This window comes from Larimichthys crocea, chromosome XX (assembly GCF_000972845.2).
Source record: "Larimichthys crocea isolate SSNF chromosome XX, L_crocea_2.0, whole genome shotgun sequence".
In the NCBI taxonomy this organism is placed as follows: Eukaryota; Metazoa; Chordata; class Actinopteri; family Sciaenidae; genus Larimichthys; species Larimichthys crocea.
The window spans coordinates 2,074,546-2,097,181 of record NC_040030.1 but is presented as its reverse complement, the minus strand read 5'-3'; the positions used below and the strand labels follow the sequence as shown (position 1 = coordinate 2,097,181).

The window sequence follows — 22,636 nt, the reverse complement described above, 5'->3', positions numbered from 1 at the left end:
GTTTGTATGTTTTCTGCCCTAAATGATTTAAAATCGAACTATCAGTGTTTTGTTAAGATAGCATGTATGTATGTATGTTAGTATGTATGTTAATATGTATGTTAGTATGTATGTATGTTAGTATGTATGTTAGTATGTATGTTAATATGTATGTATGTATGTATGTTAATATGTATGTATGTAAGTATGTATGTATGTATGTATGTATGTTAGTATGTAAGTATGTATGTAAGTATGTATGTAAGTATGTATGTAAGTATGTATGTAAGTATGTATGTAAGTATGTATGTATGTAAGTATGTATGTATGTATGTATGTATGTATGTAAGTGCTGTCAAAATTAACGCGTTAATTTTGTCGATTAATTTTAAAGAATTATTGCGTTAAAAAAATTAACGCAATTAACGCGGTTTTGTTTACTTCCGGTGGCGGCCGCCATTTTGGATGTGGCAAAGTAGAGCTTTGTTTCCCAGATATATTAGTGTGTGTGTGTGAGTGAATGGGTGTATAAAGTTAAATATAAAAACGAACAATTATTTGTATATTTAAGCAGCTGAAACAAGTACATTTGACGCTTTTTGTATATTTAAGCAGCTGAAACAAGTACATTTGACGCTTTTTAAGCTTTATAATAAATAGTTTGACTTAAGGGAGTTTATTCGCCTTTTTTTGTCGCGTTAAATGAAAAATATCGACCGTTAAATATTAAGCTAACGTCACAGTTAGCAACCGGTTAGCTTAGATTAGCATATAAAGAACTGGGAAACAGGCTAGGCTAGGCTAGCGCTAACAAACGGCTAGCAGCACCTCTAAAGCTCATAAATTAACACATATTTAATTTATATTTTGTCATTTATGATATATAACGTGTTTTCATATAACACCAATTATATATAATCGTGTTAGAACAACAGTCTTAGGGGATTAATAGTTTTTAAGCCAAGCTAACCGGCTCCTAGCTCTTCATATTCATTATTTTAACATTTTATTATGTTAAAATAATATTGATCCTCTTATCAAACTGGCACAAAATGTAACAAGAATATCCCCCAAAATGTCAAACTGAAATAAATGCTGGTTTTCATAGTAGTAAACTGGAATATTTCAGTTTTTGGACACGCTGTTTGGTCAAAATAAACTTAAATTATCTGACTTTTATCTGAATTCATTATGATTAGAGACATGAGAAAAAAGGACAACCCGCAACTGAGCAAAATCATTTTAATCACCTTAGTTTTTTTTTTCTTTTTCTTACAAAAAACATTTTCAGGGAGTTCAAAATGAAGCATTTTCTCTTTTTTTTTTTTTTAAACTGGGAACATACAGTGGCAGCAACCATTTCAAAAGATATTTTACAAATATCAAATGAAACAACAGACTTAGAGAGAGGGCCAGAGTGCAGAGTTCCCTCCTGCAGCGACAGAAGCCAAACAAACATACAGCTCTGCAGACGCACGGTGTCTGTATGAAGATGGCGTTTGTTTTTTATTTTTAGTTACGACACAACACCCCCTCCCCGAGCTTTAAATATTAGAGGTTTTGTTTTTGTTTTGTTTTTTAAGCGTAGATTTCTGGCCATGCATCGGGCCTAACCACCTCATGAACACATCAGTAGCATTTTGTGCTTGAGTTGAAGTCGTTGCACTAAAAAGTACTGGTGGCTCAGAGCGGAGCCGTAGAAAAATGAAACAACAAAAAAAAGGAGGCTCACCGTCTCTTTGAATACTGATTCAGTGGCAGCTTAAATAAACATTTTAAACTGTTTGACAGTTTGTTTTATTTTTTTTTTAAACAATGTGTAAAATGAGGTCAGGAAGGAAACTACCGACGCTTCCTCCGACAGAAACATGTCGCCTTGTTTTTTACGTTTGATGATAGAAAAAAAGCCAGTCCTCGTTCCTTGCAAGCCGTGAGCGGTGCATCGCGGGTACATAACAGTAGCATTTGGCACCACTTGTGAAAAGTGGCTCTGACACAACCACGTCTTTTCTCTGAAGGAAGGAGGAGTTGCTGCTAACGGGATGCTGTGTGGGGAAAGGTGGTGGTGGTGGTGGTGCGGTGGTTGGGTTGGGTTGAGGGGTCTCAGTAGTCGTCTCCCCGGCTCACCACCTCCTTGCAGGTGGGCCTGAGCAGGATGGTGTGCTCGAACTGAGCGGTGTAGCAGCCCTTGGTGTCGCAGAGGGGAGGGTACGGGTCCACGATGCCCAGGTCGCACAGGTTCTTCAGGGCCATCAGGTACTTGCTCTCGCCCAGGCGGTCCAGCCAGCGGCGGCAGAACGCCAACGTGCCGAAGTTCTCGTTGACGACGTTCAGCAGGTGTTTCGCTCGGGGCAGCCTGGAAGTAAACGCGAGTTATTTTTTGTTTGATACAGGTTGAAAAACAAACGTCTGTATATGAACTCAGAAGAGATTAATCACCTGATCGGGACGTGGCCGACGTCAAAGTTCTTCATGTAGTGCGAGCACTCCATGTCGTCGTGGACCACGCCTTTACCTGTGCTGCCGAACGTCTCGATGGCGTAAACCTCTCCCTCCTGCACGGTGAAAACACGCCGTCAAATAACAGGACGACTCACTTTAACGGTTATTTATTTATTTATTTAATCAATTAACTCACCTCCATTCTCGTTGCTTCTCCTCCTTTAACGATGGGCACAGTCTTGCCAGCGTGTATTCTGTACTGACCGATTGAATGACCGTTCAGGTTTCGGATCGGCTTCACTGAAAACGAAGAAACGAGTTCCATGAATAAAACGGGCAAACAAAGCGCTTCACACACAGCTCACTTATTTATGGCTGTAGCACATAAACCAAAGAAATCTGAGCGAGTTATCAGAGTTTGGTGGAGAACGGACCAAGACAGCATCATCCAGTCATGCCCGGTTGGATGGTTCGTAACAATTTAGTTAAAGTTATGATAAAGAATATCTTGGATGACATCTTAAAATGTCTGTATCGACCACGAGAAGCCGGTAATTATCGATTATTGTATCAGCTGAAGAGAAATCTGTACCGTGCGTCCGTAATGTGACATACTGAGCTGTCGTTTTAGTCCTCTGAATTAAAATAAAGCAAAATACAAACTCTAAAACTGAAGACGTCACCCTCCCTCTCCCCTCTTTCTTCTCTCATCAGCCCATCGAGGGCCAAAGAAACTCGCCCATATCATAAAAGTAATAATTCAAGCTCGTCATCAGCAGGTGTGTTAGATTGATGAAGTTACCTTGGTATGTTTTGCCGTCGAGCTCGACCTCGTAGGACTCCATCACTTCCTGAATCGCCTCTCCGACGTCGCACAGGCGCACGTCGATGCCGGCGTTCTGCGACAAAGCAACGATGAGCTTCAGACAGCCGACAGATAAAACACATCAGACTGAAGTGTGTGTGTGTGTGTGTGTCATACTTTGATTCCAGTATTGGTGGCGTCTCTCACAGCCTCCAGCAGCTTGTCATACTTTGGATTAAACGTGACGGTGAAGGCACAGTCAATGATCCGCCCTGTGGAAACGAAGACGTGATTAATGAGCCGAATTAAAGAGTCTGACCATCGATTTTCTCCCGACGCATCAGCACAAAAAGAAAAAAGCAGCGCTCATTAATCCGGAGTGCGTACCGTTGATGTGCGTGCCGAAGTCGATCTTGCAGACGTCGTCGTACTGCAGGACGGTGGTGTCTCCGGCGTTGGGAGTGTAGTGGGCAGCACAATGGTTCAGGGAGCAGCCGGTGGGGAAAGCCAGGCCGGCGTTCAGCTTGTTCTCCTTTATCAGCTTGCGAGAACAGTCCTCCAATCGCTCGCTGGAGGGCGGCGGGGGGAAGGGATGAGAGATAAAAATGAAATATTAGTCAACAGAGGAAGCTTTGAACACGGCAGCATCCACACTTCAAGGCATTTTTTAGCCTTTATTTGTTCGATTTTGGCAGATCAGCACCATTAAAAGTAACTCCTGTTTGCAATGTAACCATAGATGTGTCACTGGATCAAAAATTAGATGATTCTCAGGCAACTTTCAAGGTTTCTAGGGACCTTTCACCTCGGCCACAGCGAACCGGGTCGCAGCGATAAAAGGCGTCCTCACCAGATTTCAATCATGGTCATCCCGGGTTTCAAGAAGCTGCGGACGTGCTGGCGGACCTGTCTGTGAGCCTCGGCCGCCTGTCGGAAGTCGCTCCACACCTCCTCGTTGGCTTTGTCCAGCACCCGCTTCTCCTCGCTGGTCGTGCGCCACGCAGCGCTACGACTAAGAGAAGAAGAAGAAGAAGAAGTTTTTATTCACAGGTCGAGGAGGAAAAAAAAGGCAGCCGGTGGTTAAAGTAAACTTGTTAACGCAGCAGCAACAACGAGCTCCTGACTCGCCGGCTGACCTCACATCACCCGACCAGAGTCGATGAGTTCAGGACTCGGGATTAGTCCCAACAAGATTAATGAACCTGCAGAGGTGTAGGTGTGTGTGTGGTCTTCTTACCCATCCTGTAAGGTCGGGTACTCGCACTCCTGTCCGATGGGGAAAGCTCCAGTTGGGTACAGGTCACAGATGGGCACAGACGGGGGATCCGTTTGAGATTTAGCTGCAAGGCAAAGAAAGAAAACATCTCATCAGACGGATCGACGGACGTCTCACAGCGAGTCGAATCAAAAATCAAACGTGGCAAACTTACGTCCTTTCTTCTTCTTTTTCTTCTTCTTCTTTTTCCCTGCCGAGTTTTCTCCGTCGTCTCCATCTGTTCGTGCAAAGACAACGCCGTTACACCGACTACAAGCGTTAATATATATATTCACACGTGAAGTCTTAAATCAGGCGTCTGGCTGCGTCACCTTCCTCGCCGTCCTCCTCTTTCTCTTTGTCTTCTATCGCCTGCTTCTCCAGCTGTTTGGTCACTTCGGGCACTCCATCAGCCTCCGCCTCAGCGCCTGCAGCAGCGAGAGGATCATCAACAATAGGAACGCACACACAGTCCAATAAGCAATAATCAACCAGCGGCGGTCGAAAAAGGTGCCGCGTAAGCACGAGCAGCAGGAAGTTGAGAGCGTGGAAGCAGTGGAACAAAAACGCTCAGTCGTACTTTAGAGTAGATCGACTTTCTCTCCTGATATCTGACAACGATCCCATCTCATCCCACTCGTAGCTTCATATTCTATATAAACACTTGAGAGGACACCGGTTCTGTCCACAAAACAAAGAAAACATGTTACAGGAGCCGGCAAACAAACAAGTTGTTACTGTGGAGTGTCCGATGAAGACGCTCGATCTAATGCGGATCACTCACGAATAAATCACAGCTGACTAATGCTGACTGGTGGATTTTTCGGGTGGACGATAAAGTTGTTGGCGACGTTGCAAAGTCGCCGTCTTGCTTGAATTGAGTGCGACAGTTTGGCTCACCAACGTTACTAATACTACACACTGAACCGAGTCCAACAAATTCGATGATCTGCTTTTACCCGAGGCGCCGTCAACGAGAGAGGGACGGCAATAGCTGCACCGTACGGAGAAAAAACCAAAGCCAGGTGGAGTCGCCGTAGTGTTCTCTAACCGTTAAGGAAAGGAGCTTCAGTGCTTCCTTTTATAACATCGGACCATCCTTTACAAAAGGAGGTAATTTATTTAAAAGTGTGATGCAGACTGAAGCAGAGAGAGTGAGAGAATATGAATATGGACAGACGTGACAACGTGATATATGACCAAGGCGTCCCTCAGGGTTCTGTGCTTGGTCCTCTCCTCTTTGGGCTCCACTTCCACGGTTATGCCGACGACGTCCAGCTCCACATCTCCACCAAATCCATCACCTCGGAGCCTTCGAACGTCACATTAACCAACCCACCAAGAACATCGCCGGACTCCACCCCATCACTTTCTTTCTCTGCTGCACCATCCTCTACGGCACGCCATCCAAAACTTTAAATCCAGTACATTAAAACCAAAAACTCTGGAACATGCGTGACCGTTTACCGATCTGACCCACCTTCAAATCACTGATAAAATCACCCCAAGCTCAGTCTAACGTGTTCTTAATGTTTCTGTTTGAGGTTGCTTTCAGGGTGTAAAGTGTTTTTGAGTATCCGGTAAAAAGCTGTAGCATCGAGACGTGAAACTCTGCAGCGTCCATTAAAAACCTCTCAGCAGCAGATTAAACGTCATCTGTGGTGAACGAAAGGAAATTATCATTATCAAACGTCTGTGCATTAATTAATGCTTAATGCTCAAAGTGGCAGCGACTCCGACTCAGCATTACGGCTGAGGAGGGTTTAAAGAAAAACACTCGAGTCAGTCAAGTGGATCTTAGATAATTAGTTGGCTTGCTTTGGTTTTTCTTTCAGGTGAGTCACATTTATATTAACAAAAGCTTAAATAGATTTAATAAAACAGGAGACACAGTCATCATGAAATGTTCCTCCACACATTCACTGCAGGTGATTTAAACAGGTTTGACCATGTGTTCATGGTTTCATAACTCTGGCAAAGCGATAATTACGAAACAGGGAAAACTTGGCAGAGGCTCAGCGCAGAAACAGTCACTGAACACCTGAGTCACGTGTTTTCTGTGTGAACACACAGAAAATGATTTCTCGTGTCAGCTGCGTTTAAATGTCACCGAGCCTGGACGTGGAGCTGACCGGAGCCCGGCGTGTCATGAGGCCTGACAGGCAACACACTGCTCCAAGACCCGCATGGCTAATGAGGAGGCTCCGGAGAGTCAAGACACACACGTGTTAACGCCAAGCTTCCGCTGGGACTTTCAAAATAAAACAGACCAGCGCTAAGAAGCTACATTCCTCCAACACAATTACTTTAAACAACTTAATTACTGAATTACATGAACTGCAAAATTATCATATGCTCTCTTTGTGATATTATTATTATTATTATTAATGCATTTTTCAGTTTCATTAAAGTCTCTCTGAGCTGTCTTAACCAATGTTTTTTTTCTCCTATATTTAGTTGAGAAAAATTAAAATAAAATAAAAATAAAACTCCTTTAAATGCAAAAAAATTTACATACCGACTTTATTATTTATTATTAATCACTATAATAAACAATCACATTTTATCTAATTTAATTCATTTAAATATCCCACCAAAGCATTTAAATAATATTTAATTCTATTAAAAACATTTTTGTTGATTTTTTTTCTGGCTTGTATTCTGCTGATTTATTATTTTTATTATTTATATTTAATTTATTTAAGTAAATGTTGTTTTTTATATATTATTTATTACTCATGTATTTAATTTTAATTTGTATATTAATAATTAACGTAAATTTTGTTCTTTAACATCTATTATTTATATATTTATTTTTTGTTAGTAACTGATGATTACTTGTTTAAAATAACCTGGAGTATTGTAAAAAGTATTGCAGACTCTTATTTTGAAGGCCACTTCCGCTCTCGCCGCAGATACTCCGGCTAACATTAGCCGCGTTAGCCTGTTAGCCCTGGATCTCGTCGCGTGAGGCTCACCTGTCGCCGCGGACTTGTTCTTCTTCTTCTTTTTCTTCTTCTTCCTCGCGGTCTCCTCCACCGGGTCCGCGTCCTCTCCTCGGTCCTCCGTCTGTCCGTTCAGCTCGCGCTCCGGGACTTCTTTCTGCTCCGCAGCCACGTCCGCCATGATCGCGCGCTGCTGGAAAAGGAAGCGCGAGGCACCGTGGAGGCTGTCTGCGCTGCCGCGTTCAGGGACACGCGGGAGATCACGGGACCGGCACATAGAGATAATATATTATTATTATTATTTATTATTATTATTATTATTATTATTAAATCTTTGGAATGAATTGTCCTTTAAAAACTCTTCTCATTGGCTTTTGACACCAAGTAGAGTTGATTTTATGTGTATACATGCATTTATTATTTAATCTTGTGTGGGTAGTGCTTTTTATTTTTTTATTTTATTGTTTTTTTATCTTTCTATTGTCTACTTCATGTTTTTATTGTGTTTCTATTGTTTTATTAGTGTTTTTTATTTGTTGTGCAGCACTTTGGAAACCTTGTGTTTGCTAAAAATTGTGCTATATAAATAAAGTGGATTGGATCATTATTGTTATTATTATTATTATTATTATTTTTTATTATTATTTTAGTAGTAGTAGTGTGTAGTATTAAAACTTTGGAATGAATTGTTGCTGCTCCTCTCTGTCTCATTTAAAACCCTTCTTAAAACCTCTTCTCATTGGCTTTTGACACCATGTACAGTGAGTTTTATGACATTTTTTTTTATTTTTATTATATTTATTTTATCTTGTGCGGGTTTATTTTATTGTTGTTTTTTTTTATCTTTCTATTGTCTACTTCATGTTTTTATTGTGTTTTATCTTGTTGTGCAGCACTTTGGAAACCTTGTGTTTGCTAAACAATGTGCTATATAAATAAAGTGGATTGGATTATTATTATTATTATTATTATCATTATTATTATTATCATTATTACACATTTTCTTTATTTTGTCACTCCTGTTTTTACGTAAAGGTCCAGTGTGTAAGATTTAAGTGTCTCTTTTACAAAATATGGAATATAATATGTATAACTAATGTTTTTTATTAGAATATAATTACATGAAAATAAGATATAGATACTTTATTGATCCAGAAGAAAATTCAAGCATCCAGTTGCAGCATGCAAACATACATTAGAATTGATCTATCACACAGTAACCATGCATTAAATAATAGATCTAAATTTAAAAATGTACAGAGAAATAAAACATTTGTAGCAAAATTAAGCATTTGCAGAGAAATTACACATTTGTATAGGATTTAAATATGTGCAGAGGAGTTACGTTTGCATAGAAGATAAATATATAACTGTGTTAAGAAGTTAACCTGTGCTAAACATCTATACAAAAACTTAAAAATTAAATAAAAATTAAACACTGGCTCTTTTTTTACAGCCATCGTAGTTTCTCCTTCACTGTAAGAAAAAGAGGGCGAGGCGACAGCACGCCGCCAGATGTCACTAAATCTTACACACCGGACCTTTAAAACGTTATGCTGAGCTGAGCTGACCTATTTTTTCTCTTCCAACACATTTCATTGTACTGTGTTAACCCACGTATGACAAATAAAACTGAAAAATGAAACTGAACTTGTAGAGGTATTAATAGACCGTGATTTTACTATTTGCATCACAGTCCCATGAGAGTCTAGGGCCCAGGTGCAGTTGGTTATCCAGCTTTATTTTTATGTTTTTACTATTTGTTTATCATTTAAAACTGCATTAAAAAGAAGTAGCTGTATTATACTACTAATATATTATAGTCACAGCTTTGAGTCACTCACTGGAAAATATGGAACCCCAAACTAAAAAAAACAATGATACATGATGGTCAGAAATCGGAGCTTAACGGGAGCACTTGAACGCAGCACACAGTAAAACATGCCTCATCAGCTGGTTTGTGCTGAGCAGTGAGCCTGATAATAATGTGGGAATAACCTGTGGAGAGGTAAAAATAAACCCCACTGTCCACAATGTTGTGTAAATAAGAACATCTGAAGATGTGACATTAAATAGTTTGAGTAAAATTAAGTGGATTAAAGCTGAGATGTGAGAAAAATCAATAAAACTGATGCAAACATGTGTACGGTTATTTATATAAATTAATTTGTGCACAGACATATAAAGATATTTGAAGTTGGAGATGATACACAATAAAAAAAATCAGCATTATTGCCACAAGACAGATTTGACCACTAGGTGGCAACACTACAACAGTAAACAACCTCTTAAAATTAATGTCACTAATCAATCTGTGTGGTTTTATATTTAGAAAACACGTGTGCCGCTTACAGCACGTTTCTTTGTCTCCGTGGCATGCTCATGGAGAAAAGACGGATGGTTTCAGTGCGGGTGGGAGTCAAATCCTCACAGCTAGAGTTACTGAAATATGGAGTTTCCCCTTCTTATGTGTATTAAATCCAAACCACAGAGGGAGTTAAAGGTTAAGTCTTTACCCCACTACATCAGGCAGGAGTGGCTTTAAACAAAAAAAAAAAAAAGAGAGGAGCTCCAGCTGTTCCCACAAAAGATATCGAGTAACTCACCAAACCTGTTTCATCCCCCCACGCTGAAACACGAGCGCCCAGAAAAAGAGTTCAGGATACAAAGAACACTTCCAGAATGAGTATTTTATTTCACGTTGGAAAATGCAGGAGAGAGGGAGGAGGGGAGTAGTAGTAGGCCTCACACCCGAGGGTGCAGGAGGGGTCAGGACAAGGCAGACATGGTGACAAGAAAGACTGGGAAAGGAGGAGGAGGAGGGTGCGGGGCATACATCAGGGCGGTCGGACTCTTTATGGCAACTTCATATGAAACATAAAGTTAAAGATTGCCCTCACATGAGAGAAAACATCTTTTTTTTTTGTTGTTGTTGTTGTTGTTTAAATTATACCCGTACAGGTATCAAACAAATCAAACCTCACATCACAGCAGCAGCAGCAGCTCGTTGAATTCATGCCACACAGTTCAGTCTGTAAAGTGTCGAGTCATAAACTTCCTTATCCTCCCCTCTGAAGTGTGCCCCTGTAAACACAGACGCTGTTTCAGTGAATTGTTCTCAGATACAACAGTATTCCAAACAGGATAATGAATGTGTGTGTTCGGCTAGAGAGAAAGAGAAAGAGAGAGAGAGAGAGAGGTGGATAAAAATAAAGCGCCGATATTAAAAATAGCTTTTCACTTCCTCTTCTTGCAGAGCAGCTCCCCTCTAACACTTTGCGTCTACGTCTGTCCGCCTAGAGGAATCGACGCCGGGCTCGGGTTCACGCTTCTGTTCGAGGTGTGTTCAGACAGAAAGCAAAGTCTGCGTTCACCGGCTGCAGATACTTTATTTAAAGCAAACGTCCTGGCTACCGAACAAGTCAATCTCCATAAGTCCCCATGTTAAATTCTTTCTTTAAAAAGGTGAATTTGTATCGTCGCGTTCGGTCTGAACACTCCCAACCTCTCCTCTCCTGCGGCCCATGACGTCCTCACATTAACTCAAGATTGATTTGATTTTATGAGAAAACGTATTTTTTAAAAATCTCAAATATTTCACACTGTTTTTTTTTAAACGTACAGAGCCAATCACTTTACAATCTTTGTTTCCACATCTATCGAGCGATTGTGATCAATATACACTATGTGGATGTCACCGAGGAAACTGTTCTGGTCTTCTGGCCTCAACACTGTTAAGGTCATGTTTTGTTTTAGTGGTTCTGGTACCTGAGTTTTAACAGCAAAAAGAGCAGTAAGAATTGTGGCTGATGTACAGTGACATGGACGGATGGGTGACACAGCAGAAACAGTTGAGATGTAACACAGACCCGTCGATAAAAGACACCCAGACTAATCGGACATAAATACAGTCTCTGCTCAGCGCTTCGTTAAAGCAGCGGGTTTCGTTTCAGTCCTTCTCAGGGGCTCGTCTGTCTTCCTCCTCCTCCTCCTCCTCCTCCTCTTCTTCATCGTCGTCTCCGAACGTCTGCTCCTCCATGTTGACGAGGGAGTGAGAGCGCGCCGCCACCTGAGCGGCGAGGGCGGAGTTGAAGCTGAGAGCCTCCGGGCCGTGGATCTCCGTCAGTCTGTCCATCACGGACACAGCGGGGACTTTACGCATCAGGAAGCAGTCCAGACCGTTCTGGCCCTCGCCCGCCTCCAGGACGCCGTCGTATTGGTGCAGCTCGGACGCTCCTCCTCCTCCTCTCGTACACACAGATGCTCCTCCCAGCTCCCCCTCCTTCGCCTCCAGACCGCAGATAAACTCCGTCACCGGCTCTGCGACGGGGTCAGGCCTCACCCTGCCCTCATCTTTTCCTTCCTCTTCCTCCCCTTCGCTTCCTGCGGGGAACTCTGAAAGGTGGTTTCCTTCTTCAGCGTTGGTTTCTGCCGGAGCGTCTGACGGGTTTGTGGCCGGGTCTGAACTCTCGGCGTGAGCTGAAAGCGTCACAGCAGCTACGAGAAAGAAGAGAAAACAAATCATTCAGGGTTGAACAGATCCACTGATTTCCAGTTTTAATATTTGCTACAAAAGTCAAACGTCTCAACAGTCAGCGTGAAATCCAGGTGGATTCATGGACTAAACTCTGATACTCCACCTGTTGTGTTCTGACTTTGTTTGTTTCATGAACCGGCTTCTTAATCCGAGTCTGACTCGCAATTCACGCGACACAAACAAGTGTCATTTGGTTTGTGTCCGATGAGCGAAAGAGCGAGCTGTGGTCGAGCGACTTAGACAGTGAATGAGAGCGAGGGAGCGCCGGCGTCGATAAAAGCGGTTAATCGGAGAAATAAAAAGTTGTTTCCTGATTGTTTCACCTAATTCCAAATTCAACGCCTCCGTTTTGTAAAAGACACAAAATCAAAGAAGGAACTCTGATGCTTTTATTTTGGTTCAAGTTTAGCCTCATTTTGTTTCAAATCATTCTTCATACAAAAGAACGAACCTTCCCCACAGAGAGTTGTTATTGGAGGACACTTTATCGCTTCATCTCTTATATAATCAGCCTTGATAATAAAATACTCCCAAAACCTGACTGTCCAGTTTAATTCATACTTCTAATTGTTGCTTTGATGTTACTTTTGTATTTCGTGTGTTCTTGTGTGCAGAGATGACATCGGTCGGTGCAGACCTTGGTCGTTGAAGAGCAGCTGCTTCCTCTTCATCCTCTCCCCCTCTGACGCACGAAAGCCCAGCACAGCTTTGAGCTCGGACAGGACGCGACGGGACTCCTCCCTCTCCCGCCGCTGCCGCTCCCGTTCCTCCGGTGACAATATGTCGGACCAAGACCCTTGGCCTTCGCCGTCCGAGTCCGAGTCGGACACGTAGGCCTCCCACTCCTGGTTCAAATGAAACGGGGAAACAAATCAGGACACAAAGGATGGAGAGTGACTCGAGATTAAATTGTTTAATACTAGTACTCGACATTTTATCTCACCAGCTCTTCTGGTACAGGGTCTCTGTCCAGGATCAACGGGTAGGAGGGAGGAGCAGCGGGAATCTCTTGCACAGGGGGGCCACAATGCTGCAGACACTGAGCGTTACCTGCAGGCGTTGTTGTAACAAAAAAAAACAGATGACCTCAACGATTGCTATCGGAGCCGTGCTCTGGTTGGTCTGTTTCTCGTCCCATATTCTGAAGGAGCTACTTCCTCCGTGACTGGCAATTGTCTTGAGTCATGGTAAAGGAAGGAGGAAGTCAGCACTAAAAATAGGCCCCGTGTAAATATAACCGACATAGTACTAAAAGGGGGTGTCACTGCTCGGTCTTGTATGGATTTCACGGCTCGTTCTGGAAAACGTGTGAATGAGCACAGAACCTACAAGTCTCATGAGTCTCAAGTTCAGATTGTACAGCACGTATAGACATTTAAAATAATATTTCAACACTTTGGAAGTTTCTTTTTCCAACAGTTAGAAGACAAGATCGATACCACTCACATACACGTCTGTAAATATAAAAAATATAACTGGAAACGGGTGGAAACAACTAACAACTAAAACTCAGAAAAAACAAGGAGTTGTATGATGGAACTATTTCTTGGACGGGAGCAGTGACTTCCTGGAGACTCTGCTGGTTGCCCTCTAAATTGTTTCTACTGTCAGTTTTAAAACTCTATTCAAGGATTTGTGAGCTCACCTGGACAGGCGTTGGCCCGTCTCATCATGCGCTCCACCTGGCTGATGGTGTCCTCCCAGCAGCCGGCGCTGGCCTGCATGTGAGGCTGCAGCTGGTGCAGCCGGTCACTGAGGTCCTGGTAGCCCTCGAACGACAACTCCGTCGGTTCCTTGGACACCATGAGTTTCTCCAGGTCGTCCTCCAGGATGATCATCCTGATGATGTCAGAGACAGAAAGGAGACGGAGTAAAAGTTTAGATTAGAGTTTGGGTCATGCAGGAGTGACCCAGTTTTCCCCACACTGGTCATTAAGGTCTCATCACATCTTATGGGAAGTGTAGGATTGTGTGTGTCTCACTCGCTCAGCAGGGCCTTGAGATGCAGCTGCAGGCTCCGGATGGAGGTGTGCAGCGTGTTGAGCTCTCGGCATTTCTCCCTGGCTCTCCCCGTCCTGTCGGAGCCCGTCGTCCTCAGCTGGGTCTCAAAGTGTCGGTGGAAGTCGTAGCTGCGCTGCACTTCGCCGAGACAGCTGGACAGAGCATGATGGAGGGGCTCGGTCACCGCGGCGATGGAGTGGTGCAGCAGGGGTGGAAGAGGAGGAGGAGGAGGAGGAGGAAGAAGAGGATGAGGGGAGGTGTCTGCTTTGGGTTCGTCCTCCTCGGATTCTTCTATTCTTCGGGGCGACAGGAGAAGAGCGAGCCGACGGAAACATTCGGAGCTTTGTCCCACCCACAGCTGGAACAGCATCTAGTGGCAGACAAACATCGTCCTTTAAATACTTTATCCAAGCACGTGAGTGTTCCACTCGTTACCATTAGCCCCGGATGTGCCCTCAGGTCTCGCTTACCTTCAGGGCAGGCAGGCTGTAGTCGTCCGTCAGCTCCTGAGCCTGCTCGTCACCCAGGTGCTCGATACCCAGGCCGAGCCCGAGCTCCTTCAGAGGCACCGCGGACACGTAGTTGGTCACGTTATCGATCTCAGAGTTCAGAGGGAACGTTGGGAGGGGTTAAGGACACATGACACTTCTGGAGAAAACAACGTCTGCACCTATGTCACGTTAACCTACATTTACAAAAGAGCCGTGTCATGTTTACAAAGGACTTCAACAACTCAATGACATCAAAAGAGGTCCTGGGATTTCCAACCTCACCATCCAGGAATTGCTTAGTAACAGCAGTTAACCTCAAAAGACATGAACTCAGTGACATTTTGCCTTAAGATATTCCCCCTCCACACTCCAGTTATAGAAATATCTGACTCCTTTTGGATGAAAGAGCTTGTTTAAGCACGGGTCACACTGCTCCTTATTCTTAGCTTTCTGAAGCTGAGTCGAATGCTGCCTGGTTTCTAGGAACAGAGAGGAATTATTTGAGTTATTAAGTCTTTTATTGAGTCTAAAGGATATGCCTTGAGCATGTGACACGTGGCTCTCCGCGAGGACCTGAAGGCCGAGCGCAGCGCCCGGTACAGGGCCTTCCTCAGTCCGATCAGCTGCTGGCCTCGCGGCATCCCCCCCGGCCCGGCCCTGCTAAAGGAGCTGGCCGCACTCACCCTGTCGAGCAAACTTGACAAGTGAAATGTGATACAACTGTGGAGACGTCCCAAAGAGGCAGGGGGGCAACACACAACACTGAAAGACGACACATCACTAAAGACGACACGCAGACACTACACGCAGACCATATGACATTCTTTTTAAAAAAGGATCCGCTCGACAGTTTGGAAAATACGTTTACATGACAAAAATCGAACGCACTCTCATATCAGCTGTAGCAGCTTATCTTAACTTAAAGACTGCAAACAGGGGGAAACACCTAGCCTAGCTCAGTCCACAGGTAACAAAATCCACCTGCCAGCGCCTCTAAAGGCTCGATCATTAACATCTCATTTGTTTAAACACACAAAAACCAAAGCAGGTGAATTTTATCACTTTTGGAGAGAGCCTGTGACATTTCCGGCGGACGGCTTTAGCTTTATATTCACCGTACAGACATGAGTGGTATCGATTTTCTCGTCTAGTTTCCAGCAAAATAATATTTCCCAAAGTGTCGAACTGTCCCTGTAACTTACTTCTCTAGAGACAATGCTAAAGCTACACACACAGACAGACACAAACAGTCTAAATAATAATAAAAGCCCCCTAGACTACCTGAGCAGAAGTTAACTAACACACAGTGAATTAAATGAGCAGGCTTGAATTCAGATGCAGATGAGCATTATGTGATTGGGTGAAAGAGTTGAGTATGTAACTAGACACAAAACGAGCACACTTACAGGGTGAACCCTCGGGAGATGACCTCCGTCTCCTGCACCAGGCGCAGGGCTTTCCGGGACAGTCCAGTCAGCATCTTGCTGTTGTGGACCAGATTCTGGAGCTGCGTGGCCCGAGCGTGGACGGCTCTCTGCATGCATCCCCGTCTCCACAGCATGACCCCCCTCAGCCCAACCCAGCCCAGCAGCGCCAGGCCCCACGGGGCCGCGGCCAGCGACCACAGACCGCCAGATGAAGAGCAGAGACCCAGCAGCACGGCGGCCAGGCCGACCAGTCCCGCCATGTCCCTGATTGAGGGGGAACAGGAGGAGAAATCAGCTTTTGTACCAGGCTGTAAACATGTTTATTTCTGCTGTGAAGTTGGACATTTGAACATGGGGACTTATGGAGACTGACTCACTTCTGGAGCCAGCCTCAAGTGGACGTTTGAGGAACTGCAGTCACGGAAGTTGCCGCTTAGTTTTATCAAACCTACAAATCTCTGTGGACGTCTGTTATTTGATTCATCTTTTGTCTCTTGCTCTGTCACACATTTCTTCTTCGGTCTTTAATGAAAACTTAATTCATAACTCTGATTAATTATTAAAGTAAAAGATCTTTGTATACACAGGATGGACTACACCTCACAATATAACACCATCCAATACTTTTTCTATTTTTTAGGAATGTTTCCATCCAAAATAAGTATCATAGTCTCAATGTTTATTTTTGTCAGTCAGGTCATGAGATCACTATTGTTTTTATTTTCAGTTTTTGCTGGTGTTCTAGTGGAATTATATTCTCTGCTGGGCCAATTATTTTGCCCATCCGCTGCACAGCTCTGTGTGTTTCTTTCCTAACAACGTACCACAGGGACGGCCTGGCTATGAGGCCCGGTCTGGGCAGGGCGCTCGCTCTTCCGGATGAGCCAGAGGGCGACGAGCCGAGGGTGAGCAGGCTCGGGTCTAACAGCTCGATCAGCTCCACATCCTCCTGCAGCAGCACGTCCTGGTCCAGAATGCACCTCACCGAGTACTGGCCGAACACGCAGTCCTGCGAGACAGGGGGAACATGTGAAGAAAGATGATTAGGAGGAACAGACGCCCCCCCCAAAAAAACAGAGTTGCTGGTTGCCAGCATTCCTTTCCTGTTTCCCGTTCTACCTACCAGCTGCTGGCCCAGCTTACGAGACGCAGCCGCCTGGTGGATCGGACTCCATCTCCACAAGGCTTCAGCCAGTCTCCATAAGCGTCCTCCCTGCGGATCACAGACGGGGGAAAATTAACTCCATTCCAGTTTTATGCATTATTTTATGCCCCGGTGGGGGCAGTAAAGTTGAAATATACTTAACGCTTCACCTGCAACTCTTCCAACCATTTCCACCAACTTGGATTTATTTCCCAGGAATCACACATCCATCAAATCAGAACTGTCTGCGCTCGCAAACAGACACACTTGCGGTTCAAAGGAGTATCCCAGGAGACAAACTCTTTCAGACAACAACAATAAGAGCAATGTGTGTTTGTAACAAGCTCCTGGCTCTTATTTAACTTTTCTGCGGCACAGGAAAAAACCCACGAAACTGTTTCATTTTGTTGAAGTTCCATTTTAAGAGTTGCAGCCGAATGTTTACATTTTCAGCATCAATAAAACTCATCGTTTCATGGTTAAGAGACGGAAATGTTTCTTCTCCTTTTAGCTCAAGGAGAAGAAACAACTTTCTCTTTGGAGACACGACACAGAAAGGCACTTTTGCTTCACGTCTTGCTTCACATTTTAAAGTGCGTTGACATTTCGATACCTAACAAACTAAGAGCCTAAAAAGAAATCCCAAACTGTGCTAATGCCTAATCGTGAACAGGATCTACTATTCACTAATCCGCTTAGAGTGTTTCGTGGCGTCTGCGAACTGCCTGGTTTAAAAATGGGACTGTTTTTTTTGAAAGACGTTTGTATGTCGAGGATTAAATAACGACACACGCATCTGTTCTTTTCCTGTTAATATCAGAGTCCTGTACGAAACAGAATCATGACGCATGAGGTTATAAACTCAGACTGGGCGAGCTGACCCTTTCCTGGGGGGTAAAGCACGAATGTTATTAAGTGTAAAGGGCGCAGTGGTATTGATTACTGATACAGCCCTTAAAGTAGGACACAACTCTGCTCAGCATCGAAGTGGTTAATCCTGCAGATGATGTAAACCATGTACAGATTAACTCAGATATTATACTGTATAACATCCTGGCACAGTCAGCTCTTAGTCATCAGTATTCTCCTGCTTTCAGACGCTGGACTGATTTCCACTGTGTAAGACAATGGACAGCACAAACAGCTGTCTACGATAGCAAAAGTCTGGTCAGAGCATGCAACGCTTTAAGGAAATCGTCTAATTTGGGGTTTCTTGCTGGGATTTAAGTCACTCCAGTTCAAATATACATGACTTTCAACACGTCGTCAACGTGTAAACAACATGTTAACCCTGAATAATGTTAAATAATCACCCCCAGGCGTAAAGAAATGATTCAATGCTCGTGTATATCAGCCAGTGGGAACTTGTGACACTCCTCTCTTTGACACGGCACAGAATTATGTCTGAGATCACATGTTGTTGTTTGTGCACTCGTTAACGTGTTTGTGCGTTTGTTTACATGTTGTTAACGTGTTTGTTTGCTCGTTGACATTTTGTTAACATGTTTTCAATGTGTTGATGGGTCGTTTACAACACGTTAACAATACATAAACAACTCGTTTACGTGTTTCCCTGTGTATAGCTTTTCATATTACCGGAAAACCGTGGTATTGTCTATTTGTGTATGTGAAATGTATGAAAATCTAATAGTGAGTAAAGAAAATACTTATTAGTCGCAGCCCTAAAAGCTTGTATACTGTGCACAAAGATTAGGAGTGAGGGTGAGATTACATACTGGGTTTAGAGCAGATTAGTTGACAATGAAAGTGATTGTTAGCTGCAGCCCTGTACTGGTTACAAGCAACTCTCCAAAGTTAAGTACAGTTATGATCATGCAACAATATCACCACAAGTAAATAACTAATAATTGAATGTCAAATTACGCTAAATGAAACAATTACCATCCCCCTTGCCTCTTTATGTTACTGCACATATCACCTGAGGCAACATACAAATTTATTTAAACGACCTCCAGCATATCAGGACATTCACACACTGTGTGCGTGAGCTGTGTTCACTGAGTTACTCTACTGATAATTGTGCACAAGGTGCTCGACTGCTCCGACTTCATCAGAGCTCCAGGAAGCTGGTCACCGAGGGACGAGCCAAAAAGCTTTCCTGCCTCATCTCTCATCCTCCTTAACTCGTTGGAACAACAAGGAAGCGTGACACGTACGGAAAGTTCCTGGACAAAGCGAACACAACGCCGTTTCCCGTCGCGAGAGGAGGGGGAGAGAGCGAGGAGAGGCTGAGTCACATGACGCTGAGCGAGTCTGCATTAATCACAGGTCGACTCAAACTACAGTCACGAATGGTCAGAGTGCTGCAGAGTTAACAAGTTCCTTTGATTGGAGATTAAAAACAGGTGAAAACACACGCACACAGAGGAAGATATTACGTCAGAGAGAAAGGACGGTCGCTGTAATCACATTTGGGCTGCCTCTAAATATAAAAAATCACAACAGCAGCAGGAGAAAGAGGACTGTTTCTGTTAAAGTTAAACTGCTGTGTGTGAGATCACAGAGTAAAGAACGAGCACAATACCTGCACGAGTGTGTAGAAAGCCTGTGCTGCCATGTCTAGTCCGAACGGAACAAAGCATACGAACCAGTGCTCATTAACGATGACTGTGTGCCAATTTGTGTCACTGTTTGGAATCAATGGCCAAATTAATTACTTTGTGTCTGACTGCACAAGTCAGACACACTCAGACACAGACAGCCCCCGTTAGTCGCTTAGTTGACCGGGTTTGACCTGATGGGGTTGACCGAGACTCGAGTTAAGTTGATTTCAGAAATCAATCTTGTGACGGGCTCATTTTCAACTATTTTATGGCATTTTGTCGACCAAACAATATTAAATCGAAAAATGTAATTACCTTCATTATCAAATGATGCAATTAATAATAAAGTAATAGTAGTAGAAGTATTTTAAAAAACTGCAGTTCCTCAAACGTCCACTTAAGGCTGGCTCCAGAAGTGAGTCAGTCTCCATAAGTCCCCATGTTCAAATGTCCAACTTCACAGCAGAAATAAACATGTTTACAGCCTGGTACAAAAAACAGTTTTGGTCTCTGTAGCTAATTTCCCCGTTCATGACAACTGTACTGAGGGTGAATTTATATACAACTCACCTGTTCACATTATATTAAGGCTTAAAGTTATGCAGGATCAAAAGCGTGGACGCTTTGATTGACAGGTAGGTGTCGTTACAGATGATTTGTTTGAGGAATCAGGCTTCATTCAGCCCGCCTCAGGTCCGCCGATGATCCACATCTTTGTGGGGTTTTTTTAGAAAGAAGTAGGACCATGTCTCCAGAAAATAAAATGTCATGATGACAAAATAATAATGTCTAGTTAGTCGATCTAAACACAATGTTAGTCTCATGATGGCTGGATGCTTTTTTAAGTTTTTACATCTCTCTGTTTTCTGCTCCAGTCTGTGTGTGAGCTGTTGCTGCAGGCCAGAAATTCCCAATTTTAGTTGGAGAAAGCGAGAGAGGAGAGAGGACGGGCACGTGTGAGATTTGCGTCGCGGATTCGAGGAACTCACTGAAGTTTTCTGTGCATCTTCGTCGGGAGAGTTGAGGTCTCCCCCTTCTCCGCCATATTCGTCGTCCTGTGATGCCGTCGGACATGCCTCGAAGTCTGTGTGCCCTAGATCGTGCAGGTACTGGAAAAGAGGGGAGTTCTGCAAAGAGAAAGAGAGACAGATGAGATATCTGACATGGGCTGAGCTTAGTTCTTCCGCCATGCGAGGGAAAACCATCATCGATTTGTCGAGCAAGGATGTCTACGTTCCTCCAGGGCTCATCAGCTGAAGTTGAGACTCCACCCTCACCCTTCATCTCCACCGTGAAGCTTACTTTTCTGTCCTGGAAGGAATGCTGTAAATCGACAAGACTGCTCGTACAGACGAAAGATTTCCCCCTTTAATCCGCCTCTCCTGCATGGAAACTGGACTAGACACGATTCATCATAATAATAATCTGTCTGATGGAGGGACAAAAACACAGACGATGCTGTTTTTTCTCAGCCCCGGACACAAAGAAAAGCTCACATCCAAAAAAAAAAGATGCCTGACCCAGTTCTACCCTCTCTTTAATATATCTAACCATGACCCAGCATAACACACCCTGTGCATACATGGCTGTCAAATGTACTCACATGCATTGTCACACGAAGTCGCAGCTCATGTTGTCACCATCCAGATGTAGGTTAGCTACGTGCTGGTGTGTGTGTGTGTGTAAATGTGTGTGTGTGTGTCAGGTTTTTTCCAGAACCGACGCATTGGATCTGGTCATCCACCCACCCCACCTCTCTAAAACTACCAAGCCTTGTAAATGATGAAACACCCCCCAACAACAACAACAACAACAAACGCCCAGCTCCTCTCTCTCTCTCTCTCATGACCACCTAAGCTCCTTGGCAAGACACATAGTTAGCAGCCAATGCCAAATATGTGGATTTGTTTTGGGTTTGTCAATGCATGGCAACAGGAGCAGAGGAGGAGGAGGAGGAGGAGGAGGAGGAGGAAGCCTAGTATAGCTCGCTAACTTACGCTAGCCTGGAGCACCAACCGTCTATATTTACCATGACAAAGCAGCGGCTACGACGAAGTTTCGACGGCATAAAAATGTCAAAATACAAACCTCAAATACCACATCTTCGTCAAACTCCTCAGTCATTGCTCTCCGCCATCGACACGCAGCCCGTTTAGCATTCTGAAGTTGTAGGCGACAGCGTTAGTGTGTGTGTGTGTGTGTGTGTGTGTCGAGTACAGCCGTTGAGAAGTTAGTTAGCCGGTTAGCCTGAAGACTGGCGCATGAACGACTACACTTCCCATAATGCACCTCTCTCTCTCTCACTCTCTTCTTTAACGGTCGCTTCCTCGCGAGCACCGCTTTGGCGCCTCAAGTGGCCGCGCGAGGCAAAAAAAAAAAAAAAAAAACGTTTTGTGGAACGCCAGACTAAGCGGAAGTTGCCTTCAAAATAAAAGAAAAAATTTCTGTAGCTAGAAAATAAAGCAAAAAATATATATATAAAAATATTTTAATTTACATTTTATGCTCTGTGTGTTGTTTCATATCGTAGCAGCTTGTTGTGAGCTTTATTTATTTTTTGTAATGAAGTTTTTATTTCTTTATCTCAGTAGAACATTTTACATTGTGAGACATCTTATCATAACATGTAGCCAGGTGCAAACAAAACAAGAGTAAATTAATTTATACCTTGCAGTATTATTTATATCATGGTCACTTACTTTTGTAATATTATTTGTATCGTGGTCACTTTAACTATTTTCTCTCCCCAAACACATCCGTGACTGTACGGACCTGCCCACTTCAATCTCTAACAAAAACACACCTTTTTAAATTGCTTTTAATGTTTAATGTCTAATGTGTTTTTAGTGCATCTTATATTGTTTTGATGATTTAATGTTCTTCTCTTTAAAGTGTCTTTGAGTACCCTAAAAAGCGCTTTAAAATAAAATAGTATTATTATTAATTTACTTATATACACAATATTTCTTACACTATGGTCACTTTACATTACAATACTCTTGTTATATATCATGCCACTTTTATCCTCAGTACTTGTCTGTTTTGA

The 22,636-nt window shown here is 43.4% G+C and overlaps 3 protein-coding genes across 6 annotated transcripts in view; 1 reads left to right on the top strand and 2 right to left on the bottom strand.

The window, feature by feature from the left end:
* ntn4 (netrin 4) overlaps window positions 1-3,396 on the top strand; it is a 50,500-nt gene extending 47,104 nt beyond the window's left edge. The window contains exon 11 of one of the 2 annotated variants that reach the window (XR_003464315.1): window positions 3,380-3,396. The gene's annotated coding sequence lies outside the window, so the exon portion shown is untranslated. Of the gene's footprint in view, window positions 1-482; window positions 499-3,379 lie in introns of those variants that run through there. The other variant, XR_003464316.1, reaches the window with a different exon arrangement.
* On the bottom strand, window positions 1,256-7,683 carry LOC104937394 (methionine aminopeptidase 2). The gene is made up of 11 exons (XM_019278473.2): window positions 7,460-7,683; window positions 4,814-4,909; window positions 4,657-4,719; window positions 4,464-4,566; window positions 4,077-4,238; window positions 3,614-3,795; window positions 3,404-3,498; window positions 3,224-3,320; window positions 2,618-2,721; window positions 2,419-2,534; window positions 1,256-2,335 (listed from the first exon to the last, which is right to left on the bottom strand). Exons 1-11 carry the CDS (start codon window positions 7,605-7,607, stop codon window positions 2,083-2,085), a joined length of 1,419 nt encoding a protein of 472 aa, XP_019134018.1. The 5' UTR covers window positions 7,608-7,683; the 3' UTR covers window positions 1,256-2,082.
* A 2,413-nt stretch (window positions 7,684-10,096) lies between these two features.
* Window positions 10,097-21,905, bottom strand: vezt (vezatin, adherens junctions transmembrane protein). 3 transcript variants are annotated; one of them, XM_019278469.2, is made up of 12 exons: window positions 21,679-21,905; window positions 20,580-20,717; window positions 17,006-17,095; window positions 16,707-16,891; window positions 15,862-16,146; window positions 14,993-15,151; window positions 14,435-14,582; window positions 13,946-14,334; window positions 13,609-13,802; window positions 12,907-13,013; window positions 12,601-12,808; window positions 10,097-11,923 (listed from the first exon to the last, which is right to left on the bottom strand). In XM_019278469.2, exons 1-12 carry the CDS (start codon window positions 21,712-21,714, stop codon window positions 11,376-11,378), a joined length of 2,487 nt encoding a protein of 828 aa, XP_019134014.2. In that variant the 5' UTR covers window positions 21,715-21,905; the 3' UTR covers window positions 10,097-11,375. The 3 variants fall into 3 exon arrangements, with proteins under 3 accessions (XP_019134014.2, XP_019134016.2, XP_019134017.2); XM_019278471.2 differs by having other exon boundaries at window positions 14,993-15,139; XM_019278472.2 differs by lacking the exon at window positions 21,679-21,905 and adding an exon at window positions 21,194-21,480.
* Between the last annotated feature and the right edge of the window lie 731 nt (window positions 21,906-22,636).